This window comes from Aphelocoma coerulescens (genome assembly GCF_041296385.1).
Source record: "Aphelocoma coerulescens isolate FSJ_1873_10779 chromosome Z unlocalized genomic scaffold, UR_Acoe_1.0 ChrZ_unloc_scaf_1, whole genome shotgun sequence".
Taxonomy (NCBI): Eukaryota; Metazoa; Chordata; class Aves; order Passeriformes; family Corvidae; genus Aphelocoma; species Aphelocoma coerulescens.
This window is the reverse complement of record NW_027184086.1, coordinates 1,413,934-1,432,807: the sequence shown is the minus strand read 5'-3', so window position 1 is coordinate 1,432,807 and position 18,874 is coordinate 1,413,934. Positions and strand designations below refer to the sequence as shown.

Here is an 18,874-nt window from a genome sequence, read left to right as displayed (position 1 = left end):
GAGCAGGAGAGTGATGCTTTAGCTCCAAAATGGAACAGGTCTCCTTCCTAAGAAGGGGGAACAACCTCTCTGCTTGATTTGTCTACCTAAATCCCATGGAAGACAGTAGCCAAATACTTGTCAGTGCATGCCCTTGGGAGGTTCCACAGGACCCCGTGCTCTGTGGAACAACTGGTTTGGTTCTGTTATGCAGTAGCTTGGACTCCTTGAGCACAACGTGTTTCTCTGAATATCGCTTTTCCTCCTGGCCAGTTACAATACCTGAGGCCTTTATTGCAGTTTCTCTAATTTTCTCCCCTAGTGTATGACTTATAAAGAAAGACTACATTTTGGCAGTAAACCACCTGAACTCTCCAAGGTTTAGAGCAAGGATTAATTTGCCATTATTAATTATCTTTTTACAATTCCTTCAGAATTACATGTATAAAATGAAGTGATGATGTGAGATTCCATTTCTGTAGCTTGCTTTCACAGAAAATTTATTTATGACTGAATGAGAAAATATGTACTATTGTGTTGATAATACCTGTTGATCGTGCTTCAATGAATATGTCTTTCAGAGAGTTACTGTCAGTGGTACAGTTGAAACACCCCATAAATGTAGTGAATTATCATAGTTTTGATCCTTTTTTATAAGGTGATGTCTCTGCTTTATGTAAAATGATGTTTCAAAGCATTTTTTTCCTATATGAATGTTAGAAATACTTCCATTCTGTTTAAAGCTAAAAACACAAATGGAAACTTAGAACTATTACTTTCTGCAGGCCACTTTATATAGATATATTGTTAGTTCTTAAAAAAAGCCACCAAAATTTACTCTGCCACACCTGTAAAATAATTTTTAGTCAAACTTTGAATTTGATTGGTGCATTACTGTGTGTTGAGCTTTTATTTCTTAATATGGACATGCCTGATAAAAGCTCCTCTGTTGCCTCTTAACTGGAAAGGTTTTTTCCACCAAAACGAGTATTAGATTATAAAGATACTGTGCAATTACAGCATTGCCAGTTTTATACACATTATTATTTTTTATTTGTTCTGTTGGTCATAAGTGGTACTAATGGAAGAACCATTTGCAAGAGTACGAAAACATTCCTTCTCCCTGTTCTGTTGTGGGGTGAGTGAGGATCTGTCTGCCAGCTCTTTCCAAAGAAACCTGAGTTCAGAGAGCTGCTCTTGGGACTCCCAGCTTTTTTTTGTTGCTAAGCTGTGCTAGTTTGAAAAAACAAACCAGTGGGAGGCACCAAGTCAGAATAACAATTTAATGGAAGTTAAAGGAAAGGCAAAAAAAGTAAAAGAAAACACTGACAGAGTCAAGATACAACCTGAGTCCCTATTAGGCAGGGTAGTGGTAGCAGTCTGGTGGAATGGTGGCTGCAATCTTCTGAAGTGGTGATCCTGTAGTAGAAGGGGTCTGCTCTTCCTCAGAAAGTCCAGCGGTGGCTGTGTAGCTCCTGTCCTCTGGAAATCCAGTGGAGCCAGTATCTTTGGTGCTCAGAGTCCCAGTTATATCCACGATGGGATGCTTGGTTCCTCCGTATGGGTGGAGCATCTCACAATGGGATAATGAGTCATGAGGCCAAGTGTTGATTAGGCTCATTAACAGAAGATAGTCCTGAGGGAGTTATCTCTGAGTCATGCAGCAGGACAATGATGGGCCATTAACAGCAAGATAGTCTGGGGGGAGGAGGCAAGGAAACACTGCCCCACCTGATTTCCACTGCTCATGAGGATGGTAATAGAATACACTTCAACCCAGGACATAAGCAAAGAAAGAAAATAAATTTGTTGTTTCCAAAACAGTGGTGCTGCTCCCCTTTCATCACATTAATGCCAGCTCTGCATGGGTGCTGTTGGGGTACTTGATCTGCCACGATCCTTTTTTCATCAGTGGCTATTAAAACTGCATTTCAGATCCATAGTATTGATCAAGACAAATGTGTCACTGCTTTCAAATGCTCCAGGAAATTATTCATCATCATTTTCACACTACCTTGTTTCTTCAAAATGAGATGTTTCCAACCCTAAAATAGCTGATATGGTGCACTCCAACTGCTGTCATCCAGGAGAGGCAGGTGAACAGTGCTGCATTTCACTCAGCTTGCCATATAGGAATAGATTATAGAGTATTATATACCAGGTTTTAGCTTTTAAGAATTGATTTTCAAGAGATTCCCTCCATCCTTTTTTTTTTTTCCTGCTGTCACATTGGTGAGTGTGGTTTGATCCTAGAGAAGTATGTTTGCAATTAAAATTGGATCAGTTCTGAATCAGTACTTCTGGTTGTCCAAGATCTTATTTGAGCAGCATGATTATTTTTTTCTTTAGTGAGCTTGTATGAATCTGATCTGAAAGTACTAAGGAAAAAACCGCAGGAAACATGAATATGCAAGTCCATGAATATTGTATACTTTAAATGCATTATAATAAATTAGAGTGAATATTGAATTTGAAGTGTGCTGTAATGGAAGTGGCTGGGAACTATGGTGAAGAGTTGCTTTTGAATAAAAATTGAACTTTCTTCCAATCTTTTATCTGTTTCCCTAAGCTATTGAATTTTGACATGGCTGGTGGTAACAAAGAATTTAAAAGGAAGAGAAATACAGTTTTTTCCTTGTGGACGCTGTGCATTTGTTGTACTGGTTGATACTGCTTCCCCTTGTGTGCTTTATTTTAAATTCACTCCAGGCTGTATTAAAAGCAAACTAGGCATCACAGACTGAGCTTTGCCATGGCTGCATAAGGCTTGTAATTAGAGTAATAGATGTGTGGGTTTGAATGGCCAGAGTGTGATATAAGGAAGGTCTGAATAAGTTTTTGTTTACTCCAAACCTCCATGTGTCATTCTGTCTCCATAAGACTGTGCTGTCTTTCATATATTCCCGATTTGTGGTCAAGGTACTCCTGTTACCAGAGGAGTTAGTGGTCACAGTGTGTAGGAAATACATATTTCAATTGTGGCTTTTTCATGTTACTGTATTAAATAAACATGCAGTAGACTGCACAAAGTATTACATTTATGTAATGATTATTACATTAATGATCGAAATGGAAGTTTCTGGTGCTTTTTTGTTTGCTTTTCTTTTCGCCTTTTTTTTCCTCTTTAGGAATAACATGTAACTTTATTCAGCTGCTATTAGGACAGGTTTTGTTTGTCATGGGGATTTTCCAGTACTTAATACCTCTACCACTTGCTACTCTTCTTTTAAAATATTAAATTATAAGGCATCTATTCATATTAGTGGAAAAGAAAGTTCTCGTTCAACTGTGGTCGTTCTGAGGCTAATATTAATAATTAATGTTCCCAGAGGCCAGTTTAGTATAGAATATTAGATTATGCTGTTCCTTAGCTTAGAATGGCAAATCAAAGTTTCTTCATATAAAATAAATAAAGGGAAATTACCTTTTTCTTTCCATGTTTGCATTTTCTTTTGAAAAGGCAGTTACGTTTCATCTTTATTTTTGCCTAATTGACATTTCCTTTAGGTTCCATTTTATGTCTAAAGAGAACACAGCCTGTATACCAGCTGAACGGCATCAGGGATAATCCAGTATGATAAGTCAAACATAGTTCTTTATATTAATGCTTTGAAGCATCTGTTAAAAGCCTCAATAAGGTTGATATTTTCATTTTATTGCAAAGTTTCCCTAGTGGTCCCTATTCAGTATGTGCTTAAATATAATCTTTTATGTGTTCTTCATAAAATGGAGAAAATATCCAATTATTTCAGACATCTGAGCTTTCAGTATTTCAGTTTTTCTTGGATGATGCTTTAAAATGTCATGTAGAGTTAAACTAAAGATAGTAATAGTTAAATTGGTTGGCACGTTCATGCAGAATTATTTTGTAGACCTAGGTATTTGAAAAAATGCAGTGTCAATATTGTCAGTAAGCTATATTAATACAGATATATGTGGTGATAGAATTCACTGATAACTGATAACACAAGGGAAGCTGAAAATCCATTACTTTTTTCAATAGCTAGAAATGTATAATGGGTTCTATTTTTGCTTTCTATTTGCTACATCTCATCCATCAGTTAGCAATTAGAGGTTGGATATTTACCATTAGAAGGTAGATTCTTCATTCTGGTCAGCTGGCTCTTTTATTTTTAAGGAACATTGAGTGTTTCATGTGTTTATGTTTAACTTATATGTGACCTGAGGTCTCAGTCTCACAAGGAAGAGCATGAAAATCCTCGCTAAGGAGCATTTGTTGAATACAAATTTAGAGGGACTGAATGTGCCATTTTAAGGATAATATTTTGTAAGAAAATGACCCTAAACCCACTTTTTAAACTTCCTTTACCTTCTGATAGTCCAGGGCTTCTCATTCTGAGATTTCACACCTTTCCTTTGCATTGTCCCTGCCCCTCCAGATTTTACTGCACAACTGGGTAAGACATGAGTGAGGAAAAAAAATATGCAAAAGGAAGATTTTTTTAAGGAGGAAATATTTTTGTTCTTGTTATTTCATAGGTAAAGTATGGTTGTATTACTTGCTAGCTGATGTTTCTGCTCTTACATGTTCAAGTAAATAGCAATGAATCTGTTCCCTGAAATCTCAGATAATGATCTGGTCTTTCTGCCATGCTGAATTCCTGTTTGGATTCCAGAAATCATCAGAGAATCCAAAAGAACATCACAAATTTCAGAATATTGTGAGATACTGTAATAAAATGTTGTCTATGATGCATATAGTTACATGATCTCTTCTTTTAGAAGTGTGTCTGATTTACTCTTAGGGGGCAGTTGTTTTATGTAAAATCAAAATTAAGTTATTAGAAAACTGAGTATTTTATAGATGGTGGGGAGAAACATTAAGTATCAAAAGGTAATTATAAAAAGGCTTATGTCAGAATTAATGCTTAGGTTGTAACAATTAGTAAGAAATTTCAGAGGAGGGGATTTAGATTTTTTTCTTGTCACAGAAGTTGCATAGTATGAAAAATATTTATTTCTTGCCCCTGCGGGGTTGAATTAGTCTGTCTTTTTCCTCATGTGATACAGAACGCTCGCTCCTAAAAAATGAGTAAGCTTTGCTAGGAATAAAGGAAATAAGGCTGAAAGAAATGGAAGCAAATTTTCTTAGACTCTCTCATTCTGTTTAACAAACAGTAGCATTTTAAGTGTAAAATTACTGTACTGTATTTGTTTTTGTTTACTGCAATATCACTTTCTTGTTGATAAATATTAGGAATTTACAAGTATTATTCAGTAAAATAACTTGAGTAACATATTTTTAGAATAATAAATCTACTCACTGCATGAGGGCACCAGGCTCTCTAATTAAGAAGCAAGAAGTAAAAAATGAAAGTACACAATATTGAAACTAAGATAAAAGGTAACATGCAGTTAGTGTTTGTGGAAGCTATTGTGCTGACCATGAAGTCTGGACAGTGTAAATAACATTTTCTCTACTCTCATAGCCCTGTCGCAGTGGAGAATAGTGGGTGAAATGTAATTTCTTTCTAAGAAAGATGGGCTGCAGGATTCCATTTGTGCAGTGGGCAAAGGAGGTATTAGTAGATGATGAACAACTAATTAGATGATAGTACAAGACAAAAGCAGAATAATAAGGAGGGGGGGGAAGGGGGAGAATGCAGTCAACTACAGCAGTTGCTTCAGAAGTGAGGTTTAGAGTGGCTCTTTGAGCACAAATCATTGACCACAGGGTGTGTCAGTGTTTCTTTAGGGAAGCTAAAACATGTTTTCATGCACTGATTTCTTTTCTTTAGAGTGTAGAACTTTCCCTGTTTTCTTTCTTACAGCAGAAAATTCTAATCAGTGTTTTTGAAAAGGAAAAAGATGTAGTGTACATCTAAGATATAATGTATTGGTTCAATATTTTATTGGCTTCCTGATACTAATTATTGACATTCCAAAGAGGAATGTACCACAATTATCTCAGATAGAAAACAACTTTAATTTAATAAAAATTTTTTAGGCTATATATGGTAACCAATAATAAATTCCCAAATTGTTTTCCTGAAGAAGATAAACTTATTTCCCTTTTCTGAGTTTTATACACATACATGCACACACACATATAAATATATATGTATGTATGCTTACTAGGTTACACCTATTTTGTCGATTTGACAAAATGTTTATCCACTACTTTTTCAGATAGCACTAATGATGATATACCTTGCCTTGTATTTTACCACTACCTCAGGAGGTTTTTCAGAAGTGCCTCCAAGCTTCACAGTGCTGTAGTTTTATCACTGATGTATCATATTCAACATTGTGCTATGGCTGTGTACGTAGTGAAAAACAGATGAAAGAAGGATGTGCGATGGGTTTTAGTGTGTATTCGTGAAATAACTTGGTTTTAAAGTTTCTGGAACTGAAAACATTATGGCATATAGTTCTACATATCAAATAATAAAGAAAAGGCTGTTTTCCAGCTCTTTTTGGAAAATCAGGACATTTTTCCCATAAAGCTAAGAGAAACTTACGAGAAGTTATGCCTGTTCAGCTCAGGTGAAAGGTAAATTCAGTTCCAATCGGTACTGCTCACAAAAAATATTTGGATCAAATTTAAACTGTCTGAAAGGAATCACTCTTGCTGAGGATGAGTAAAATAAAACACACAGAAAGCTAAGTGCATGTTTTGTTCTCTTTTTGTCATTGTTCTGTTGTTCTCAGCCTCTTTCCTTCTCGTTCAGCAGAACTGTAGTGTATGGATACGCTTTTATGAAACGTTTTTATATCTCTGGGAGTTTTGCCTCAGATAAGGAGTTACTCTTTGTCAAAGGCTATTTCAAAATCCCTTATGCAAGGCAGTAAACAGCAAGGAAGGCCATATTGGCATGTTAACTGGTTTGGAAGATAGATGGAGACCATCAGGGTACATGGAGCTGTGAGAATTGTTGAATCAATGTTACAGTATTTAAATGTTCGCAGATTTCAGCTGAGTCATTTAAGCCTGACATAAAAAGCCCCTGGCAATGCTGGATGTCAGATACTTCATCAAGTGTCCTGGCTTCTGGGAAATAGAAATAGATGAGTGAAATAAGGGCCAAGCCCCTGTTTAAAAAAACCCACACTATTTATAGGAGTTAGGATGCTATAAGTAAATATACTTGATTTAAAAGGCTTCTGCTTTGGAATAATTTCGATTTTGGAGATCAGTAAGATCAATAAGCCTACACCTGCTCAAAAGGAAGGATTTAAACTTTACTGCTTTGAGTATTGCATCTTAGTAATTAGTTGGTTATAAAAACCTCCAGGCCTATCCACTAACACAGTAATTGACTGTCCTTCCTGCTTGATATCTTAGACCTCTCTGACTTCTCATCTGCTTCTGGGAAGCCACCCTTGCTGCCCATTATTGCTTGTGCATACCATGCTCTCTTGTATGATATTATCTGGACTAGTTTCTTACTCTCCTTTCAGGGTCATGCATGGATTCATGAAATCCCACTCCCTCCTCATGAGAGCAACAGAGAGCAAAACTGAGATGACAGGGTCATCTGCTCTTGTCTTTTTTTGGCAGAACTCAAGTATGAAATATTAGCATTGTGGTCACAAATATATTTATCTATCCTGGTTTCTTATTAATACATTTTATTTTCAAAGGGGTTATTAAACTTCTGTATACATTATTAATCTTCTGTAACACAGCTGGACTTCAGTTGTAAATTGAAACCAATTGTTTTTAAATTAGTAAGTCAATAAGCATCTCTGTAACCACAGGAGAGCATTATAACCTTCAGAGAGAGTCAGGCAGACAGAACTCTTAGACTCCTGTAAATGTTATGCAGGATTTTTCTATGTCAAACATAAAGACATATTTTTTCCTTAAGCAGGCAGTTTCTGCTTCTTTTAACTATCAAGGAGCTATTAAATTGAAGTGTTTTGAAGTGTTTCAGTTCCCTTTTGGGGAGTATTTTATAGTAACTTATACAGAGCTTGGTAATCTTTTTGATTTGACAGTGGGCCAGTATTCTTCTCTGATGGTTTTAACCTATTCTTTAGAACTGCACAGTTCCCCTCTACCGATGTTTCAAGCCCTTTGCAGGAGATGTTGTCTGAACCTGGAGCTGGACTCTGAAGTGCCACTGACATGCTGCCGACACCAGCCTGGATTAGGGCAAAGGACAAATTGGTGCTTGCTAAAGAAGGAAAAAAATTGTTGAGGAAGCCAAAATTTGTGTGATAGCTTTGCTACACGCAAGGTGGGGCCACATTTGACATGTGGAACTAGACTACCTCCAATCACAAATAAATGCCTCTACCTGCATATAATGGAAATCTGAGGAGACTCAGCAGCAGCTATTTCATGATGACTTTGTGGGAGTCTACCTGTACCCAGCTGGCAACACTTGTAGCATTTTCTGGACAGAAATTAGCAGTTTGTGTCAATTGCATTCGAAATTTTGTTGTTTCCACAAATATGTGATTGGTTAAAAAAGTCACCTTTTCATATATGATAAAATGAACAAATGCACCAATCCAGTAAATTAAGAATTCTTTGGGTCTTTCCCTCTTTGACCATTACCTGTTTGTTGTGTACTGTATGCCTGATAGTATAATAATAGATTTCAGGGCATCTGACAACTCTAATGTTTTCTTTAAGTCAATAAAAAGTTGGATTAATTTACTTAATCAATCTATCCCTTTGAAACAGACACTGGTCTGTACACCTGTTGAACTTGTTTTGGTTTATTAAGTAACTGCATTAATAAAATAGTATTTCTTAATTTTCTTAGATTTCTCACAATTTATTAGACAATGAGGTTTCATTTTCCAATGCTCAATTTAATTCCATTACTTGTATTTAGTTGTAATCCATACCTCTTTTGGTTCACTTTTCTTTCTACATGATTGCCTAGCAGTATTTGTATTTCACTGAATGTTTGTATTTAGGCTTAATTTTTCAAAATATAATAATTCCTGTTTTACGGGCTAAGTCTAATCTTTTATCCAACAGATACATCTCCTCCCCCTTATTTCTGTTTCTCCCTCTTTCCCCTCCCTTTCTCCTTCTCTCCTCTCCTTCTTTCTTTTTATTTATTTGTCCTTACTGTTGCTTGCAGCTGCTCCTAATTTGATAATATCTGGAAATTTAATTAAGTTCCTGTTTGACTTTTCCCTCAGATCATTAACAAAGCTGTTCAATGAAAACAGGCATCTCCAGTTTGTTGCCCTATATTATATCACCTTCTAAGAAATTTCTTACCCATAATTCTTTAAGCAGGAAGATTTTAAACATTTAGCAGATGACTAGCTGAACTTTGGTTATTTTATAACCTTTGCCTAAATGCTAGATGCTAAAATGAATGTAACATTAAATGGCAAAGAGGATCCTGTCTTCCTACAGTGTGATGGCAGAATAGTTTTTTGTGTGGAAATATTTCAGAATAACAGCCAGGTGCAGTAAATCCATTGCTTTGCAGTAGTTTTCTAATAGTTAAGTCTTTTCCTGTCTTTAGATTAAGCACAGGAAAGTGTTTCCTTCATTTCCAACAAACTTTGAATCCCTGTAGGACACAGAACACTCCAGATCCATAGGGAGTCAACACTCTACCTGAGTGAACATGCTTCAGCAGAGAGCAACTAGAGGCAGAGGGGCTGTTTCTAAACATAGAAGTCTGGATTTTCCAGATGAAGGACATTCTTGTAACAGATGACTTTGTGGGATAGTGTAAGGTTTTAATAGAAGAGAAAGGATAGAGTTCAGTAGGTGATGAACTTGGAGCCCCTGGCCTTATTAACATCTGTTCCTTGACTCATCCCAGCTGTGAAATTTTACCATGGTGAACATGTGAGTTCATCCAGTTCCCAAAAGTGGAAGTCCAGTCCCATCGTCTGCTATCAATAGGAGATGTAATCATGATCCTTAATCAGCACTGTCATCTTTTTTTCTTCAACATCTCATACTTTGGGTGCCTCACCATAATTCCATCAAAATTTCATCACTTTCTTCTTTTTCTTGTGATGAAAAAAGGGCAAAATATTTTCTTCCACATATAAGTTTTATTTTTGAGTAGGAAAAGTATTGTGGATTTTAATTAATAGCAACAAAAACCAGGACGGAGGTTCAATTATTTCCTATCTTTTTAATTTACAGGAAGTTAATAGGTAATTTTATTCCTCTAAATTTCTATATATAATCCTGTACAATATATCAGTCACATGAAATTTCTTTTGTATTTCTGTAAACTAACTGCAAATTTTACTTAGCTGTCTAGGACAATTAGTAAATGATTACTCATCTTCATTTTCATTCATTTTAAGATTTTTTTATTATAGTGACAAAACAGACTATTTTTAAAATATTAAAATATTTCAAGATGCCACTAAGCATTTGTTGGTAATCTTTGATAAAAGGTAGAGAGATACTGTCAGGTACAAATTAGAATTTTTTTCTCTGATTGGAAAATTATGAATTTGTGGACTATTACTGTATATCTTTGTAAATGGTTTCCATTGGTAAGAATGCTTAGCTGGCATATGCTACCTGGGCCATCCATTTAAATTCTTTCCTCCCTAAATAGGAAACATCCCCAGAGAAGTAATTGCCTTAAAATGTGGCTGACTTTTCTCTCTTTGCTCTTGGCTTTCTTTGTGACTGTCTCTTAAAAATTCAGGACGTTTCTTTTTTTACACCTTCTAGCCACTCAGCTTAGGACTGCAACACAATCCTCTTGTCTAGCACTACTTGATTCTGCTATGTCTCTGCTTTCTTTTCCTCCTGATTTCTAATCAGACAATTTATTTGGTTTCTCTCTTACTACTTCTGTATTATTTTCATGAATATGTAGTGTCTTTTACCTTTATTAGGCTGGATGGTTCATTTCTTTGTGGCCTGATTATTACCTTTACCTTTTTTTTTACCTTCATTAATAAAGTATTTAGGGTCTAGTTCCTATAAAATACTTTTTCTACTGAAAAGTCATGAATGTCAGTCCATGCTTATCTGTTACCTCTAAAATCTTAATCCGTTCCTGTCTGCTGTAGGAGCAAAAGTAAATTTAAGTGATTGAAATGCATGTAGAGATAACTTCAGCTACAGCTACTGAATACCACATTATTGGTGCTGGCTGCTGAAAAAGCAGTAGAGTTGCTACCTGCCTCAGATGAACTTTGATATTCACCTGTAGCAAATACTTAAATCTAGCCTGAGAAGACAGAAAGACTTTGAAATTCTTCCTTTTTTACTAGGAGGACTTGAAAAACCCTGCAAATACTGTATTATTGTGCTATTTGATTTAATTCTAGTGAAAAAGGTGGGGGGGAAAGTGACCTGTATTATAACTGCTTTTGAATTTCTTGGTTCCTTGGGCACTTGCAGTGGTTTTCAATTTCTTATGCTCTGCTTTGCATTATTAGTAATTTGAACGTATTACATTATGATATTAACACTAGGAAATGCTTTGTTTAATAGAATGAATAGTTTATTTTCTAAAAACCTTAATCATCAGGAAGTCAGCAATAGAAGCAACTCTGCTTTAGGCATTTTCTTTAAATCCAGCATGCAGGCTTTTCTATTACTAGTATATAACAGACAAGGGAGTATGGTCTTTGACCATATCTGGTCTGCCTCTTCAGATGTTTCCAGTTTTGTAAACAAGTTAAATCAATATTTAATGCTTCTGTACAGAGAAATCAATTACATTTTGACATTATACTATAGAATAGAATAAGGAAGAGATTAATTCAAAGTTAAATTCAGAATTAAGGACTAAATTGAGGGATCCTCCTGGTCTAAAAAAGGCAAGGACACTCGTTGTAACAAGTCTTATGTTACCACACAGGTTGAATAAAGCCATTATATTACAATAAAAATGCACTTGTTAGCACAATTGTGTGCTCTAGTATTTCATTTTAGTTGCTTCTGTGAATATTACAGTGAAAATTTCTTCTTGAAAATAGTATTTTTCTTCCCATGAGTAATACAGTCTACTTGTGTGACTCGTTATGGTAATGGAACACATTGTGACTTAAGTCCACTGTAATTTTATCAAGCACAAAATGTAAACTTGTGTTCTGGTACATCTTGGATAATTATTTTTTGGACACTTAATTTCCCCTATAATTCCATTATATCAAAGAGATTTTTCACGACTATTAAGAATGTTACACGTTTCTTAAATGTACCCGTGTTTGTCTTTATGTCCTGTAATGTTTCTGTCAAAACCCAAGAGCTTAGGAATGGTTGCATGGAGCCCAGCAGAGGTGTTATTCCTCTGTCTGTCCTGTCATTAAGGATTTCCAGAAGGTATTTTTCATTTTCCAGTTGCTCTAATATTGTAGGATCCTCGTGAAGTTGCCTATCTTCCACTCCAGTGACTGTCCAGACCCTTAGTTTTTCATTAAAATGGTCACACAGAAGAAATTGGATTGCAAACCTTTGTTTCAAGATACAGCACAAGGGGGAAAAAAAAATAATTAGACATTTTGTTCAGCATATTACATGTAATCAGCAGTGCACAGGAAAAATGGGTTATAAAAATCTACAGGGATGTCAATGCATAGAGGACTATTATAGACTAAAATGACTGTGATGCCATTTTCATCAAAATAACTGTTCAGAAGAATACAAGCAATAACTATTAAGTTCTAAAACAGTTGAGAAACAATGCAGATAAAAACCATTTAGATGCTGCTGATAGGAATGTTTCTGTTCCAGGAGCGGGCATTGTGAAGACAACCTCTGAAATAGGAAAAAGAGGGAGGAATAGATGATGCAGCAATTTATTGCTTCATTTCCATCTTCATAGTCTACTGCTTTGATTCTTCTCAGAAAATGCGCATTGTCTACTATTTCCTTCTTTATCTCTTTTAAAATTGCTGGTACAGAAAACTTGCCCTGCTAGGAAAATAAAGGGCACACAGTAGCCTACCAAAATAAAGCTCAAGATGAAAGTTTCCTAATGTGTCAGTAGATCTGTACAGTCCCTTGAGTCATATCTGGGTGGCAGACAATAAGTTGGCAGTCGTGTTCAGCTACTGAATACAATTTTGTGGGGGTTGTTTTGTTACTTTTTATCTTTTGAGTTCCTTTGGCAAAAATTTTAAGTCCTTCATCTGAAAACTGAAAAGTGCTTTAGAAAGAGTAATTGAATGTCACTAATGCTATGAGGTGGGAATAGTTGCTTATTTTATAGTTAAGAAGAACTGAGCAATATCCAAAACTGTGGATAGCAAGCAGAGCACCTGACATTATTGAGAAATCACTAGTGCATCCAACTTGGAGTTTTTCTGGTTTGCCTGCACTGTTCAACTGTGGAGATGAAGGTGGGCTTGCATTATATGAGGAACTGAGAGAAATTATTAGCATTGTAGTTAATATGGCTCCATTGGTGTTCATAATAGCTAAAATAATGTGAATAAACAATTAAATCAAAGTAAAAAGGGGAAAGAAAACACAGAACACATGAAAGGGTGTTTTTCTGACCTTCTAATATTTTCCCAGTCTGTTACTAGGCACATATTATTTGTTGTACTCTCCACATATAGCAAAATTTGCATACGCGTATCAAGAAAGTTCTGAAATACGTGTGTTTTGATGTGGGCACCATTGAAAAATTACATCAGGTGTTTGAAGGTTAGGGTAGTATCTTAAAGTCCACAAAAACCCCAATAATTTATCTTGTAGTTTCACTTCCCTTTTTGTTGTGTTTAGGTAGTAGACTATTTTCATTGAATTTAACGTGCAGAGGAGATAAAATGGTCCTGTTCACTAATTAATTACTTGCTTTTATCACCTAAGAGTATTTTAACTGCACGATCCAGAGATGGAATATAAAATAACTAATTAGTTCAGTGAGGCAGGCTGGGCTGCTGATTTAGTAATGGGGAGTTTACTCTCGTTTTGATTTGCTTTGACTCATGGAATTCCATTCCAATGCTAGGTAGTTGCTCTGGAGTTCCTTCGGGGTGTGGAGGGAGTGTAAGAATGTCCTTAGAGAAAGGTTTAGTAGGTTTACGTCCTGACTGACAGACGTGAATCCAGGTGGTAACAACTCCCAGCACAGAGAAATTGCCTCCACTTCCTCCTTTAACTGGCTGTTGAATTTTTAGCAAAAGTCCTACAAACTCTCTCTTACAGTTTCAGCATATTCAAACCATATTAGAGATCCCTAGGAGATGTCCTGTTTGTATTTATAGGGGCTGCAGAGCAGTGCATAAAAAGGAAATTTCCAAATTACATACTAGTTCTTATTTTTTAGCAGCTGGGGAGAAGGCACTTTGTTTCCAGCAGTACTAGGAACTTACGTAATATTGTTATTAAATAGTGAGAATCAGTTTTTCTTTTGCTAAGGAACTTTCTCTGTAGCACCTCAATGTAACTTGTGCCCAATTTGTAGATCTTTCACAATATAAATAAAGAATATTTTCTTGCTTACTGTGTTAAGGATAAATACTGATTTTATGGAATTACTGCTTTAAATAACAAATGCTTTATGAGAAAAAAAAAGAAAATTCCAAGCAGGTACACCTAATTTTATGCAATTGTCTCTCTTTTTCTTCAGGATGTTGGCTCTAGGGAACATTAGGGAGAAGGAAGAGAAAGCAAATAGACCATACTGGTTTTTCAGGGGGAAGAAGACAAATAGAATGTAGTTGATTTTGCTGCAGTTTTTTGTTTAGGGGCTGGTGTGCGGGGGTTTTGTCATTGTTTTTCAGGGGTTTATTGTATACTTGTTTGATTTGGTTTGGTTTTTTAATGTCCATGTAGAAAGAGTCGTGATTTACTAGAAATATTTAACACTGATGTTATCTTTAATATTGACTTCTCACAGTTAATTTTGGTCATCAGACCTCTGTATTTACATTTTCATGTTTCCCCTAACTCTTGTTGTTTATCTTACATATGAGGTGAAACTCCATTGTTTGTATTTCATATGAAAGTTTAGGAAGTAAAGGGTCTTTATAAGCCCCTTAACACTATTATACTAGAACTCATATCTGTAGAAAATAGAAATTAATTAGAATCATGGAAACTGGAATAAAATTAATGTCATGATTTATTATTTTAAAGCAATGGGAGTAATAGTTGCTGATGCCATTTTGTTTCCAGATTCTGGCTATAAATTCTGTAATAAATCACATTGACCAAAAGCATCTTTGGTGTTTTCTCTTGTGTCTAGACTGAAAAATTAGAACATCATTTTAAAGGAAGCTGTCAGACATAATAAGAAACAGTGAAGAATTTATTTGAAAAATACAGAAAAATCTTAACCAAACCCTCAGAATAATAGTAAAAAAAATCCGAAAAGTTGAGGTACCCATAGGTTTCAGTGTAACTGTTTTTAAAAATGCTTTTAAGCATGCAAATATGTATAAAAATCATCTGTAAAATTAAGCAACAAATCACTGAGGATATGAAACATGTAAACTGACAGTAGAAATATTAACAAGATAATCTAATTTTGGGACGCTTGTATGCCTGAGGAATGAAAATATCACATCTAAAGTGTTTTCTAAATAAGTGTGGGAAAGCGCCTATAATATACATGAAGATGGAAAAAGGCAAATTTGTGTCCGGAGTAAATATATGAAGTGCTCACAAGACTTTATTGACACAAATGATGTATTGAAAGTAATACAGTCTTATGGCATCAAAAATGGGAGAGTTTTAGCTAAAAACAGAAAAAGGTATTAATACAGTGAGACTCTTTATGTGCCAACATTTTATTTGCTCTTTGTAGTGTTAATTTACATATATCCTGAACAGAGTGTCACAATCTTTACCAACTTCCACAAATACCAGTTGATTTTCCTGGAAGTGTTTTAGTCAATTTTCAGTAGGGATGAAAACCTTTTTCTCTAGATGATTCTGAATGAAAAAGAAAAGTCATAAATACAAAACTGACAAAAATTATGCAAACTGAGTGTAGTCTTTCTTTATAAGCACCATACTGTGCATATTATTTACAATCTGCTTCCCCTAATAATCAGACTTATGCATGAGGAATAAACCTGAGGCAGCTCAGTATATAGGTTTTTTTAAACTGACTCAAGATTTTTAAATACTAGGTCAGACTTCAGGTAGGGAGATGCCTGTGATTTCAGTTAACTGTAAATTTTCTTTGAGGTACAACCTCATTACTTTTTCCACTCCTTATGTGTATCAGTTGCAAAATCTAGCCTATATTGAGTAAGACAATAAAAAAACTAATTACTGAAGTATGATTGGAACCTAAGCCATAAATTCTTGAGGTTCTGTGGTGATACTTATTGCACACTTGAGTATAAGCAATAAAAATTTGATTTTGTTTTGCAGCTCACTTGCTTTAACCAATATAGCTGTATATAACAATACCACATGCTAACATCAAACTACATAACAGTGCAGACTGAGCTATTTTATGCATTCATGCACATCTTCAGCTGGTGCCTGTGAGTTCAGATTTGTTTTTTAGTGGTTCGTCTTCTCAAACCACAAGAATAACTTCATTTATATCACTCAAGCTCTAGAACTATAAATGTTCTTAGTGGCAGAAAAGTTGTGTGAGTCAAATATGTTAAAATTCTTAAATCGAGTTGAAATATTTAGGGTGATACCTAGGCTCTGTCTACATATCGAATAACATAGCCCAATATCAATATGGATGAGCTGATCAAAGTGGATGTATGAGCTTCAGCAACCTTAAATACAGCTCAAGACTTTTACTTTGGGTTAAATATAGTTCAGTCCTTTGTCATTAATGTCCCTACCACAGGTAATGTTAGAAACTGTTTGCCACTGGTTCAGACCTTTCTTTCTGCATTCGCTGTAGAAAAAAATTCCATTGAAACAAAATTCTGTAGCTGTAGAAATAAATTTTGTGCAAATCATGGGCAGAATTCTAAGTTAGTTTCTTCCAAGAGCAATGTAGTTTGCATGCACCAAATTCATTCTTCAAAAACCAATGAATGTGCATTAAGTGCTCAGGGGATTCACTTCAAAACTATGCTACAGCTCCAATTCAAAACATCAAAGTTAATGTAGTTTTTCTGGAATATTCATGTAAGGCAAGCCATTTGTGGGCATATTAGCTATTTAAGCTAAACAAAAACACAGCAAGTTTAGTTTAAAAATATTTTGCTCATGATGCTCCTAATGGTATAGAATTAATCCCCTTGCTTAACATATCTCCCCCTTTAAAAATTTCTTCTATTTTATAATGATGGGAATAATACTATGTATTTTATTATGTTGTATTTTAATAAGCTGTAGAACACTGACATTTAATATACGTATAGTATGTTTATAATATATTATTAGCATGTAGAGAAGCCACAGTAGGTCTTCTGTCAAGTGTTACTGCATGATGTCTCCTAATCTAAAAAAGAAAAAGAAGTTTGAGATGAAGGGACGGAGTTGACTTTCTGAGCTTCTCATCCATCACTGAAACAAAATTCCTTTTCTGTGCTGAGTAACTTTGAACTTTTAATAGAAACTCTAACAGGCAGAGAGAAGATGAAGCCATTTCTCAGGTTTCTCACTGAAACACATCCTGAACGCTTTTCAGGACATTTCTTCAAATTCTGTTTCATTTTACATAGGATCTGATTCATTAATCTGTGGTTTATTTCTGTGACCACTGAGGGCAGTTGTGATGAGTTAACTTTGCCTGGCTGCCAGACACCCATGCAGATACTTTCTCACTCCCCCTCTCAACAGGACAGGGAGGTAAATAAGACAGAAGAACTTGCAGGTCAAGATAAAGACAAGGAAATCACCTACCAATTGCCATCATAGCAAAACAGACTGAATTTGTTTTTAACATGAATGTAATGTATTGCAAATTAAAATAGAGTTGGATGGTGAGAAATAAAACTGAAATACCTTTTCCCTTTCCCTTCTTCTGAGGCACTCCTTCACTCTGGAATCCTTCACCTCTCCTCTGAGGTGTGAGTGGGAATGGAGATTCTGGTCAGTCCATCACAGCTCCTCTGTGCTTCTTCCACCTCACACTCCTCCCCTGCTCTACTGTGGCTCCTCTCTGTGGACTGCAGGGGAATCTTGGAGCATCTCCAGCATCTCCTCCCCTAACTTTTTCATAGGATTATTTCTGACTTTTCTTCCCCTTCCCTCACTTCTGTTTCCCGACAACTGCTGTGAAGTGTTTTTTACCCTTTTGTAAATAAGCCTCTGAGAAGCACCACCAGCTTGGCTGAGGGGCTCAGTCAGTTTAAATGACTTCCAAGTACTTTCAAACCTATAAAAAAGTGGGTGTTTATTTCTTTTTTTAATTAGAGACCTGGCTGCAAGGAACTGCTTGGTAGGTGAAAGCAACATTTTGAAAATAAGCGATTTTGGGATGTCCCGGCAAGAGGACGATGGTGTGTACTCATCATCAGGCCTAAAGCAGATTCCTATCAAGTGGACTGCTCCTGAAGCTCTGAACTATGGTAAGGACATAACTGGATTTTCTTGATTTAAAAAAAAAAAAAATCCAAAGTACAGTGTAAAGCCTCAGAGCCACAATATTCGAGTGTATATACATACAATATTCCTTTTCCCCTGTTCAAAATAATTATGTTTAAAATAATTTTAATATTTCAGTCTGATTTATGTAAAAAACACAGTTTTGCCTTTGAAAAAGAATAAGGCAGCAACATCAGAATTGCTATTTTGCAGGAATAGCAGAGCGCTTTGGTTCTGTTGCTGACTCATTCTTGTAGACAGCCTCGTCAGTCATCTAAATTATGATCGTTAGCAAAATGAATAGCAAGTTCTGCATATTTATGGCCTCTCATTGAAAACAGTAGAAAATGTTAATGTACTAGAACACTGTGTTAGATAACTCCTTGCATTGGTGAAAAATATAGTCACTGGGGTTTTTTGTGTTTTTTTTAACTGCAGTTTTTATTTTCTTTTTTCTTTTACCTGCATTTTTGTGTATCACTAGGCTGTTGTATTGGGGATAAA

General features: G+C 35.5%; 1 protein-coding gene across 4 annotated transcripts in view; it reads left to right on the top strand.

Annotated features, from left to right (window-relative positions):
- Positions 1-18,874, top strand: part of FER (FER tyrosine kinase) — a 156,441-nt gene that overhangs the window by 129,797 nt on the left and 7,770 nt on the right. For 3 of the 4 annotated variants that reach the window (XM_069002588.1, XM_069002589.1, XM_069002593.1), the window contains one exon: positions 18,200-18,354. In XM_069002588.1, the coding sequence (XP_068858689.1) occupies positions 18,200-18,354 (155 nt within the window). Of the gene's footprint in view, positions 1-12,640; positions 13,043-18,199; positions 18,355-18,874 lie in introns of those variants that run through there. The other variant, XM_069002590.1, reaches the window with a different exon arrangement.